At 43.2% G+C, this 13,022-nt stretch overlaps 1 protein-coding gene and 1 long non-coding RNA gene across 2 annotated transcripts in view; one reads left to right on the forward strand and one right to left on the reverse strand.

Annotated features, from left to right (window-relative positions):
• Nucleotides 1-10,514, forward strand: part of LOC134421434 (uncharacterized) — a 49,727-nt gene extending 39,213 nt beyond the window's left edge. Inside the window, exons 2-3 of the long non-coding RNA XR_010028594.1 lie at nt 6,962-7,053; nt 10,395-10,514. This is a non-coding gene — a long non-coding RNA (uncharacterized LOC134421434). The remainder of the gene's footprint in view (nt 1-6,961; nt 7,054-10,394) is intronic.
• CDK15 (cyclin dependent kinase 15) overlaps nt 1-13,022 on the reverse strand; it is a 37,682-nt gene that overhangs the window by 13,271 nt on the left and 11,389 nt on the right. The window contains exons 9-10 of the mRNA XM_063162392.1: nt 10,411-10,504; nt 5,296-5,359 (exon numbers count right to left, since the gene is read on the reverse strand). Coding sequence (XP_063018462.1) covers nt 5,296-5,359; nt 10,411-10,504 — 158 coding nt within the window. The remainder of the gene's footprint in view (nt 1-5,295; nt 5,360-10,410; nt 10,505-13,022) is intronic.

Consider the following 13,022-nt stretch of genomic DNA (forward strand, 5'->3'; position numbering starts at 1 on the left):
ACTTTCTGTCAGAAAAATTTGATTTGTGAGATGAAAACATTTTATGACAATATATCAATTTCATTAAATGTTAGCAAAAATGCCAAGTTTATTTAAGTAGTGTACTGAAATATTTTAACATTAATATTCTTTAATGAGTTTAACACAGAACTTTTAAAAAGCATGTTGAGTTGGTAACAGCAGGGCAAAACGTTTCAATGATATCTTAGTGAAATGTTACTTTGTTTTTGCAGAGTGTATTTTCAGGATTAACATTCCAAAAAGGAAATAAGATTTTCTTTACATTAGAAATAGAAATATCAGCTTGGTTACTGGGAACTGGGAGGAATACCTGAATTGTAGAGTTTGCTGTCTTGAGCAAGCCTCTTGACTTAAATTTATCTTTTATGTAACCTGGAGATTAATAATTATCTGCAAGGGGTACCAGCAAGCCAACTACTCCTGTCCGTGTCCAAACACATCTCTCAGTGAAGAATTCAGCTTGAGTGAGGACTGCCAAATTTGCCACTTTGAGTATACAGAGCTTTGATTATAAATGGAAGGTATGGGTAAGAAAACAGTGTGTCTCTGGACTTAATGCAGTTAACTAATGCAGTTTAAATCAGTTCAGATTAATCTCCTGACTGACCCCTTATAGACAAATCCTTAGAGAATGCCGAGGACCCATTGTGTTGAGCAGGGTAAAAACAGAGCAGTAAATATTTTCCCTACTGTAAGGTTAAGAGCAATCTAAAATTGTAAAACACTGTAAACAGCTACTCCATAAAGGTAAGAGACAAAGAATATTTAGATAATTCAAAAAAGTGGATGAACTACTGATTTAATCATTTCACAATGATGATGTAGACATAAAATGATGGGATTGTGTAGGGCTGATTGGCTTTTTTAACAGTTTGAGTAGATCTGAAAGGTAGCACGGTAGGTTTGTTATTTTCTATCCTTATGCAAGGTAGAGTGTGCTAATGAGGAAATACCTTCCTATTTGAAAACCCAGGTGGAAGTGGCTAATGAACTGATAATGAGGCAAGCAAGCCAGAGGACAAAAGTTAAACTTTCCTAATTGATGAAGAGAGAGAAAAGGGATGCCGAGTGCTGCTGGGTGAAGGCGGTGGGGTTGCAGGCTCACAGAGAAAATTTCTCTCATTAGTGAAATCTCTGTGGCTTCAGGACAGGAGCAGAGCTCTGTCTGTGTGGCAGGCTGGACACTGCAGGCTGTGCCCATTGCCACATAGATGGGAAGTTTCCCTTCACCCTGGCTAGCGTACATTGCAAATTAGTTACAGCGCTGCTCTTCCCTTTGAGATCAAAGCCACATGCAGTTTATTATGACAATAAAAATTTTATCGTTTTAGAATTCAGTTTTCTACCATCCCATGTGTTAAATGAAACATCAACATAAAAAGTGAGATTACAAAAAAACCCCCAAAGCACTCGGAATGCCGACTTCATCTGCATTTTCACAAATGTCATGGGAAGTTTGCATTTCAGGGCGTGCTGCTTGTTGCCTCCATCTGCTGGTGACATTTTGGAAACGCAGCAGATACTGAAAGCATACCTGCGAGCACAAGTTGACTCTGGAAAGCTTCTAAATCTCATACAGCATACCAAAGCCGGCAGATAAATGAAAAACTAGGTTTTATTTGAAAGTCATTGATGCATCTGAAAAGGCCGTGTGTGAAACCTGCATCATCTCTGTGAGTAGATATTACCTGGCACAGGCAAGTTCATCATTCAGCCTGTGCAATAAATCAAGGAGTAAAGCTCATTCTCAGTTCATCATGTTAAAGATAGGTATGCACTGCTCCCCACTCTTTGGAATCCAAATTTCAGAAAAAGGAAATAAAAACTAACTTGGTACATCGGGCGCTTCAGCATTCCCAGTTTGGCAAAAGCACTAGCTTAATGTCATGGGCTGTGATTCCTAATCCTTTCCTGCCCTTGACCCCTGCTGTCTAGATTCAAACTTGTAACCATTAATGGGGCTGGATCAAAACACTGGCCTTCTGGTGTCACCAATGGTGTTTAGAGGGGATTTAAACTCACTGCTTTTCAGCGCAGTGAAATGAACACAGCAGTAGATTAATGCAAGGATTTGAGCTCACTCAGCATGAGAGCTTTCAAAAATAGTGTTAACAGAGCTGCAACTGCCTCTTTCAGGGGAAGCAAAATGAGGGAACAGAACAAATGAACAAACACAGGGCAAAGCCTTGTCACTATGGGTAGGGCTGGTAAGCCCGGGGAGCCAGGGAGAAAGCCAGTGCTTGTGCTGAGATGTGGGGCAGGAGCTCTCCCAGTCCTTCCTGTTCTCCAGGGAATGGATCTCCAACATACTTGCAGGCCCTATGACTGCACATAATTCCCCACCCCAAGTGTCCCTCCTGCAGAGAGAAGGTGACATCACAAGCTGTAGGGCTGGCCACAAACAGGTTACTCACCCATCCTTCCCATTCACCTGGAGTCAGGTTGAGGCTTTGGCAAACTGTAGGGAATGGGCATGAGCCTGTTCTTGAACGTTGTGCAAGGCAGCAGGGCACAGGGTAGTCAAAAACGCCTTTGCACTTTTCATCCCTTGCCAGCTGCCCATAGAGGAGGCAGAGGAGCTGCTTTTCCTCCAGCTGCCCTGTGTGTGCCTGACTCACAGACCCCAGAGCCCATGCTGCATCCTTTCCAGACTGCAGCAGGATGTGCTCAAGCCCACAGCAGTGACAGGAAAACATCTAAAGGTTTCCAGCTTTCATTTCAAAGATTCCTACTAACCCACCTGGCCCAGGAACCCTTCCAGTAACAGTCTCAGTCTGGGGCTGAGCCTACACTGCTGAATCCAGTGGGAGTTTTGCCATCAACTTCAATGAGAATAGGATCACACCTCAGTGCTTTGTTTTGCCCGTGTTCATTCCTTGCCGCGGGCAGGAACCTGTTTGTTTGTTTGCTGCCTGTGCTCAGTGTGAACATCAATAGGACTAGCTAAAAGAATTCAAACCATCAGATTTGGGGAAGAGCTACAAAGTTTGTTTGCTTATCTGAACCAACCCAGGCACCCAGATTCGTACAAATGGTCTGGGAAAAACCTCAGGAGAGAAGGTTTTCTCAGGCTGACTCCACAGACTGTACTGGGGCTGAGCATGTCCTGGGGGGGAGCAGCATTTGTGCTTCAGGGAAGAGAGGGGAAGTGCCCAGAAGCATATAAATGGCATTTAACTTTAAACAAAGAGACCAATTGTCTTTTTACCAGCAGTCTCATCAAAAAGTGAATTGATTTAGTTCATGAGTAGGGCAAATAGTCCAACTTCAGACTAGCCTTCTTCTTCCAGACTGGCTTGTGTAATCCAGGTGTGAGCCAAGTGCTTGGTTCCTGTATGCGGCTGGAACAGTTCACAGCCCCTTAGGCTCGCAAGAGGGGAAAGGGATATTGCCTCTCCAGCTAACACTGCTATTGCCCCAAACACTGAGAGAGTATCTTCCATGTGTTTGCCAGCTCCGTGGGGTGCTCCAACAGAAGTGTCTTCCGAGTCCTGCATTTCTGCCTGGTCCAGCCACAAAGGCACCAGCATTCCAGTATCACAGCACACAGCACAGGTCAATTCTGCCCCTCTGGAGTCCTCTACGGAAACTTTCTATCAAGTCTGAAAGCAAGTCAGGCTTGAAAACTGCTTATGATGTCTCAGCTTCACTGGCGTTGTTGCCCTGCTGTCCAGGTACCTGTCCTCTCCTTCCCAGCCCTGCCACTGGCACCGTCCAGAGCAGCAGAGGACAGCACTGCTACTCAGACAAAACAGAGCTGAGGGAATCGCTGCTCAGAGCAGTTCTAGGCACTCACATTCTCTGTTGTCTGTGCAAGTTTCTTTGCTAACATAGCCTTAATGCTTGCATTTCTAGGTTGTGCCTCTACCCAGCACCAGGACACCTAACCATCATCAGCCAGAGTTTGCATGTTTGAGGCTTTGTATTAGCAGATGACTGGCATAAAAAACTTCTTTGTGATTAGTTCCTCCCACACATGAGCATTTCTGTATCTCCCAGACTACTCTTCTCAACTTGTAGACTATCCAGCCAGGCCTTCCACAACTTAGAGAAGAAAATGCTTCCTCCAGCTGTCTGCTCTGTGCTTGCTTGCTATCCAAATTAAACTTGCTGTGGACAGCGACACATTCCCATTTCACGCTGGTTTGATTAATGTGTCTCAGCTAATTGTGTGAAAGATTCCAGTCCTTTCGACTGTGAGACCAGGTTATTGTTCGGCCAATCTCAGCTACCATGTGAAAATGGGGGCTGTTTAGTGTTCATGCACCAGAATCAAAGGAGGGGCACCTTGGACTGGGTCACAGAGCAACACCCACTTCTTTGAAAAGATGTTACTATGCTCTACTAAACCTGTAAACCTCTTGCTCAAAGCACGTCTTCTCCCTCCTCCTCTCCCCCCTGTTCTTTTTTTCCCTGTCCAGATAGACAGGCTCCCCCCACCGCTCTCCTATGGTATAAGTGAGAGAGAATGGCTAGATTGTGGATGGCTGAATTTCACATTCTAGGGTTTTTAATATTTCACTTTAATATTTCTCTTACAGAATGATCCTGCTGAGAGGCTGAGAATCAGTGCTCATCATTTCCCCCTCACTGACACTTGAATATATTTTCCCAGGAGAAAACATTAAACAAAAAGAGAAAGAGAGAAAGGGAGAGAGAGAGGGAGAGGGAGAGTGACTGAGCTAGCTTTTCAAAGCATACTTCTCAACCTGCCCACATCAAAATAAGAGACAACTGGCCCTTTGAAGTTCAGGACACAGACTTCTCTACCAGCTCATGTGGAAATAAAAGAATCCAGCTTTGTAAATCACACAAATTTCTCACCTTGCCAACATCAAAATCAGGGACAGTGACCTTTAAAGCTGAGGTTTAAAGGTCCCCAAACCAATCTCCATAAAAATAAGGAAAGTTCAGATAAACTGCATCTCCCGGTGCCTGTCAGCTTTTCCAGTCTAAACCAGGAGACATTGGTCCTTTGCTCCACTCCACCGAGGAGTGGAGACTAAATACACTGTGACACTTTGAGCAATGAAATCTTCCATTAGACTTACATACACCAGCACTCAGTGAGGCAACTTTGGCACACACATACCTCTGTTTGTAAACCAATCCAATCCCAGTCCTGTTGTAGTTCCTACACCACTGTCATTAAGTAGCTCAAGGGATTTAGTAACATTGAAGCACGGGATTTTTCATAATAAGAATTACTGACCCAACAATGGAGTGGCTAGTGGCTCAGAGAAAAAGCTGGTCTTCTCATGAGTTAAATCCTACCTGGGTTATAGTTGGGGAGCTTGGAAAGTCCTGGCCAGGTATCTTCAGTTGGGACCCCCAATACCTGCAAAAGAAGAGAGTGAGAAGAACAATGACCTCTTTCTGCCCATTTTTGCCTTTGTGTGGAGTTGGAGGAATCACTCTCAGTGGAGAGTGGTGGCCTTTCCTGTAAAGCAGAATCACACTGTCTTGGCTGGTGCTGGATCTACCACTGTGCATAAAGGACACTGACATTTTAGCACTCGATTATGTAGCAGAAAGGCTCCTGCTGAGATTGAATGCTGTTGCTGCTGGGAACATCAGTGAAGGCATATGCAGCTTCACTGCCAGGTGCCACTGCTGCCTGTGTTTGCCAGCCCAGGGGTCACACAGCTGAGCCCTTTTCAGTGCTGAAGGTGTCCTCCCTCACCAGAGCTGCACTGGGGACTTACTGTGCCTGCTTGCACTGGCAGCAGCTGGTATGTTCAGCAGCAGCACAGGCTGTGAGCTCTGAGAGAAACCCTTCTGAGGAAAAAAGTAAAGCTGGCAGACAGGTCTAGTAGCTGGAGCTAGAAAACAGTGCAGAGCCTCACTCTGAAGGATACAGAGCTTCAGGAGCTTCAGCAATGTCTTTGGCCTTTATTGAGGATTGTGGGCTTCAGCAGTAGCTGCTCACTGAGCAAAGTCTGGGCCACTAAAGCCTCCTCCAACTTCATTTTAGTTGCTGAAATGTGTGACATATCCAGATTTCCGCAGTTGCAGATGTTTAGTGTTGTTATTATTATTACTTAATGCATGCAAAGTGCCCTGTGCCTGTTGATATGGATGATGTGTGCTAAAGCAGTAAAGCCACATATTTAAGAAGAGTTCACAGCATGTGCATTGGTAGTATAAATCAGTACTGCTAGCTCCAAGCATTCAAAGCTTTCATCCAGACAACACCCAGAACTATCAGGTTTCCTTAAAAAGCAGTGAAATTTTAACATGAAAAGTTTCAGGGTTTTTATTCACTTTCTCTTCTCCAACACTAGATTTGTCTCACATTAGTTACCCTTTGCATATAATAGACAATTCCTGTTTCTGAAAGTGTGAGCTGAGATATATGACATGGGGAACTTGGTCTCCCCAAGATTTGTATTAAGATTGCAAGAAAAACAGGCATCAGTTAAAAAACACATTAAAGAAGGAAGAACTATAAAGCCAGCTTGTGGCACTTGTAAAGCATCAGGTAGTTGATTATTTTTCTCACTCACAGCTGGGAAACAGCTGTGACAATTGCTGCCTGGAGAAGACAGCCACGAGCAGAGTGTGCACCTCATCACTGGCACACGTTAGCACGGTGTCTGGTTGCTGTGGCCCATGGTTCCAGACTGTTCATGGGCTCAGTCTGCCACAGCAAACACTGAGGAGGAGGATCCTTGTCTCTGCTCACCTGTGAAATCACCTTGGAAAGTTGAAAGCTCCCCAAAGAGAAGGTGTCGTGCAGTGTTCAGCCAGCTGGGGATGTTGGAAGCTGGCTTGCGCCATGGGTAATTTGACTGCCCTGGATGAGGATGCCTTCTTGACTGGTGTGTGCATCATGTGACTAGGACAAGTCTGCCCAAAGCAAACAATGTATGCACAGGAAAGAGAGAGTTGGAATTTGAACCTGAATCCAGAATTTGCTTTCTTTTTGCTATCGTATTAGCTTTCCAGGAAGCCCTGCTGAGTGGGCCCTCATTCTTCAAGGTTTCTTGTGAGCTGTCAAACATCAGTTCTACAGGCATCAGAGGAAACTGGGTAAGTTCAGTGCATAGTAAAATCATACTTGACAGGGTCAGCTCAGCATTCTGATTCTTTTGGTGAAGAATTTAAACAAATAATTATTTGTGTGTGCTTATACCTTTCTACATAAGGATTACAGCAAATGTTACATTTTACTGCATCGGTGAGTGAAAGTGTTCAGAGCACCAATCACTGAATGCCATATGAATGTATATTTGCATTTTCTGAGCCTTTTCATTAAAAAAGATACTTTTCCAACATGTAAACCTGCATCTCTTTTTGTTTTCCAATGGAAAACAAATGGGGCAAGTGATTTCATTTCTCTTCTCTTCTCTTCTCTTCTCTTCTCTTCTCTTCTCTTCTCTTCTCTTCTCTTCTCTTCTCTTCTCTTCTCTTCTCTTCTCTTCTCTTCTCTTCTCTTCTCTTCTCTTCTCTTCTCTTCTCTTCTCTTCTCTTCTCTTCTCTTCTCTTCTCTTCTCTTCTCTTCTCTTCTTTTCCCACCCTGGAGTGGGATTCCTTACCAAATCAGACAATGTGTTACAATTATTTATTTGAAATTAATTATACTCTGACAATTGTTTTACCTGTTGTGTATCTACCCTAAATCTAGATGTTAACTCTCTTGTCCATGTCATCAGAAAAAACAAAGCAACTTCTCTGCATTCTGTAGTGAAAGGTCTTGGTGCAGGTCAGTTCAGACCACTGGGGAAGAAACAGTTTCAGCCAGAAACATTTTTACAGTGCTTGCATTTCAGCAAGTGCTTTTAGATGGTATAAATCATTGTTCTTTCTCTCTGCCCTCTACCTGCTTGCTTCTCTTGTGATGACTTAGATGAAGGAATCAACCTTGCTGATTTTGTTTAATTTTGTTGGGAAGTCTTATTGTATGTTTTGTGCTGAGGAGCTTTGTAGTCATTCATTTGGCACAAAGTTTGGCTCAGCAGCAGAAGCACCCTGGTGGCATGCTGTAGCCTAATCCAGCCCACATGAAGTCCTTCTCAGCATGATGTTAATCAATAAGATGGAGCTTTTGCATGCAAATCCTATGCCCGCCTCTTAAAATTTGAATCATGGATCTTGAGTTGGTCAGGTTTGCTTGCTCTCCATGCCATGAGCAAACTGGAGATGCTGGAGTTCTCATTCACTCATGCCACACTTCCATAACCAACACTGCCAGCCTTCCCTTCATGTTTGGCCTTGCTCCTGGGCCATGCCTTCATGAATACCAGTGCTCATTAGGGCTACTGTTTGTGCAGTCAGAGGATGAGAAGGGCAAAGAAGCTGTTCTCATTTAGAGTAAGCCTGGGAGAAAACAAAGTTGCAGGGTCCCCAGTTCATGTAGCCCCACAAGTGAGAGCTGACACAGACCAGCAATGAGCAGCCAGGGATAGAGATGGGAGATGGAGACTGCTTTAGGTGGCACTTGCCTTTAGAACAATTTTTGGTAAAATGACAGCCAGTCAGTCCTGATGATTCAACAGGACAAACACATTTCACAGAATGGGGATTTTCCAACCATGTATTTGTATGGTGTGTGAACCAACATGGAGATGAGCATACTGGGCCATAGAGACTCATGCACACAAATGCAGGTGGTCTCTCTACCAGTGCAGGCTGCCTCTACTAGTAGTACATGAAAGGAACTGACTATGAGAAAACAGTAGGAATCTCCATTCTGAACCTCACACTCAGCAAAATATCTCATGCTAGACATCGAGAGCCTCTCAGGAGCTTTGAAATCTTGGTCTAACACAGAGCCTCATTCCAGGCTGTATAATATCATAAAACCTCCTGTGAAAAGCACTAATTATTTCATAACTCTTTAAACTTCCTCATGATTTTTAAATAAGGGGTTTTTTTGCCTTCTGTGGCACAAATCCTGTTAATCATGGTATTAGTTATAATACCAGAGAAATTATGATAATGCTATAAACCTCTAATGCAAACCCACAGGAAATATATCCAGAGATTTCAGAGACCTAAGTGTAAGGATAGCCTTCATTCACACTCTGAGAAACTGGACCCTGCCCTGGCTTTGAACCTTTTTAATTGGCTAAGTATGGATTCCCCCCCCCCCCCCAATAATTCTCACCACCCCGTGAAAGAGAAATTCAGCATTTATTTAAATGGATTGAACTCAAGTCTAAAAATCTGACTTATGCAGTCTAATGGCTGTGAAGTAATTTCTCATTATTTAAATGAATTTTATTTTTTCTGTACTTTCTCCTTCGAAAACCCATGTTTCAGAAACACTCTATGCATAAGAGTAAAAACTTGGGAGAAAATGTGAAAGGGCAGACACAGAATCACAGAATCTGCTGAGTTGGAAGGGACCCAAAAGGATCATTGTTTCCAATTCCTGGCCCTGCACAGGACACCTCAAGAATTCCATCGTGTGCCTGGCAGTGTTGCCCAAAATCTTCTTGAACTCTGGCAGTCTTGGCTGTGACCACTTCCCTGGGGAGCCCATTCCAGTGCCCAGCCACCCTCTGGGTGAAGAGCCTTTTTGTAATATCCAACCTAAACCTCCCCTGACATAACTTCAGGCCATTCCCTCTGGTCCTGTCACTGGTCACTATGGAGCAGAGATCAGTGCCTGCCCCTCCTCTTCCCCTCACAGGAAGCTGTGACTGCGGTGAGGTCTCCCCTCAGCCTCCTCTTGTCCAGGCTGAGCAGACCAAGTGACACCTACAGCAAGACCACGATGAATGCTTAGGTGAGCTCGCTGTTGAGTCAGCGCGAGCGGCCAGGAGCGCACAGAACCTGTCAGTGCTGCTGACTGCCTCAGCTCTGCCACCTGCCCTTGGAATGTTCCTCACTTCCCCAGCAGGGAAAACAACTTAGGAAGGTCCCAAATATGCTGCTGTCACTCACTACTATCTTTATAAAGTCATTTCACACTTTCCATTATGGCAAATCAGTCTCTAAAGCCACACCATAAACTGGATGATACAAAATGTGCCAAGTTAAAGTGAAGAAAGATCTCTGACAAACCTCAGGGTTCTGCCATGTTCAAGGTAATTCTGGAGCAGTATTAGTGTGCTGTATCCTACAGTAAGTAAAGGATTTAAAAAGAAGCAACAGAATTTGCAGTACCTGCACACCTTTTATGCCTGTTTCAATTTGATGTCACTTTAATTGGCTTTAAATTTTTGATGAGATGACAAACATCAAAAGGAAGTAATTTGATTTACTCCTGTGTCTGTAAGAAAGTTGCCAAATATAAAATGGGTTACAAAGTCTGCTATGAATTTAGCAGATGAGACCAAGTTATTTCTGCTATTCACAGGACCTATGCTTAGGGCTTCAAAATTAACTAGGCTGGAGCAATGGATTCTTTTTCTCTTCCATTTCAGAGTGTATTTTACTCACCGCCCAGATCTTCTCCAGTTGTTCATGAGTACCAGAAGTTGCTGCAAATATTGGCTGACCCTGGATCATTTCCACAAATATACAGCCTGCACTCCTGCAAGAAACCCAAGGTATTAATTCATTCACATAAATGATATATATATTATGATTGTTAGGATGGGCGGGAAGAGAGGCAGAGATAATTGTTGGAATGGAAATTTACGAATTCTGATTTGTAAATGCAGAAATCTTGATACAAGTGCACAAGAGAAACAGGAAGGGAGCAGACCAAAGATAAGTTACATTCACATGCCTCCAGGATTTCAAAACCCAAAGGGGTCAAGGTTCCATACATGTCTGTTTCCATCTTCTTTTTCTCATCAGCACCACCCACTAAAAAAAAATAAATTCACTTTTCACCATCAAGACAAGACAGGTGAAGTCCTTGGAAAAGAAGCCCACTAAGCACTATCTTTTTTTTCCAGTACCAAAAAAATGCTTTCAGGTCTCTGTCCATTAATCCTGTTACAAACTATGTGATAAAAGGATCATGGCAGAAGCCTGTGCATGGACCTTCCATGAGAAAAGTGTACAAAATTGGAGTACTTACAGTAGGAAAGATAAACAGGGAGGTACTACACACTTCATGGGTTGAAGGATATATTAGATGCAGAAAGAACTCAGAGGCACTAACTACTATAGCCATTTTCCTTCAGAAGCAATTAGCTCTTTTCTGGAAAGCTGAAGGCAAGGTTCCATAGCATAAAAAACCTGGTCATAATAGCAAGTTAAAATATTCTTATTTTTATGTCATCCCCTGCTCTACACTTGCTCCGAAACAAACCAGACAGCTTAAAAAACCCCAACACTTGCCAAATTGCTTCATTTTACTAAGGTGGATTAGTCCTCATGGCATTAAAGATTAAATAGTTGTGATCAAGGTAGAATTGCCTATTTGCAACTATTCTCATCTCCTACTATATGGTGTAAAACTGCACTAATTTACTTTTTAATAATTTCCTTCAATTTTTTTCTACATTTTCTGTCTTTTCACTAAGTCCCATTGCAAGTTTCAGTCTCATTCTTCTTTGGTAATATCATATTTGAGTCCTTTAGGCTCAACTCTTGAAAACCCAGCTTTGTCTTACAAGCTCTGAAAGTATTATTTTCACTTGCTTAGCAATAACTTGTAATCTGTTCTGGTCATCTGCATTCCTGTGTTACCCTTTGCACCTTGTTTCTGCAATACTGTAGTTACTTTTCCCACCTGGCTGTGGTCAGTTGAAACCCTGGCACGGAGCTCATCTGTGGTATTTATTTTGGTCATCCTTGCACACCAGCTGGTGCCAAGCCTGTTTGCAGATCCATATCTAACACTGTTTTCATAAACATCTCTGCTGCGTTTTCCCTTAGCTTCCTGTGCTCTAACCTTGGCAAGTCTTGTGAGATGAGCTTCTTTGCTTGTCTAATACCCTCTTACAGAGTCCAGGCATCATGAAACTTAAATCCACAGCTTTTGCAACAGAGAGTTTTCCTGGTGTTTCATAGCACTACCACATGATTAGACATTACTTTGGAGCCCACAGATAGATTCTACTGAGCCCAGTGGCATACCAAGACTGTTTTCACAGCTGATGGATGTACCCAAGTGGCTCACCCTATTTTGCAACCCCAGGGGCTGCTGTAATTGGCTGATTGCATTGCACAACTTCAACTGTGCATGGTCAAAGCAATTTGGGTACTCTTGATTAGCAGGGGGAAGAGAAACAACTGTCTGTGTTTTAGGAACAAGTGATGATGATGTTCTACCACAGTTTGCATTCTGATATCCTAGCTAGAAAGGACCATTAGACTGGCAAGAGCAGGAACTTTGGAAACTAATGGTACTCATATTAGCCTTGCAGTAGAGGCCTCAGCTTTCCCTCTGAGAGAGACAGTTACAGCTCTGACAGCATTATGAGGATCCTTCTGATAAAGAGGATGATTCAAAAGCATTTACTTTTAAATGTTTCTAAATGTTTCTTTGACCTGGGGTTGTTTTGCTTTTCCCCTTTTCATTCTTTCCCCTCTAATATTAATTTCTCAAGTCTTCTTACCCCTTCCAGTCTATAAATTTCTCAGAGGGTCTCAGTCCTATAAAATTGCCTTGGGAAGCGATAGGGCAGAGGGAGGGGTCTTTTGGGAAGAGGCCTAGGCATGATATTTTAGCAAGTGCCAGATATGTACACAAATCAAAACAGTGACAGTTAAAGTAGTAGGAAAAGTGACAGGGATATTCAGGGAGCACAAGCAGAGCTGATTTAGACAGTACAGTTGTATCCATCTGCAGTCCCTGGGGAAGGTCTGAACACTGTACTTTGCCCTCAGTCTGCAGTACTGCATCACACAGTGGAAAGATTCTCATCAGGATTAAGATTTAAGATACCTCTACTGCATCCCACAGTTCCCTCTCCATGTTTTAGAGTTTTTGTTGGCACTATTTTATATTTAACCAGAAATATATCCTTCCTCTTGTTCATCACCAAGCCTGCTCTGTACAGTGGAGCCCTTAGTCAATATCTCCCAGTTTGCCATAGCGGGGCACTGTGAACCAGGCTGAGGAGAAGGCTGTAGTGAGCCTGGCAGGTCCTTGT

This window comes from Melospiza melodia, chromosome 8 (assembly GCF_035770615.1).
Source record: "Melospiza melodia melodia isolate bMelMel2 chromosome 8, bMelMel2.pri, whole genome shotgun sequence".
Classification (NCBI taxonomy): Eukaryota; Metazoa; Chordata; class Aves; order Passeriformes; family Passerellidae; genus Melospiza; species Melospiza melodia.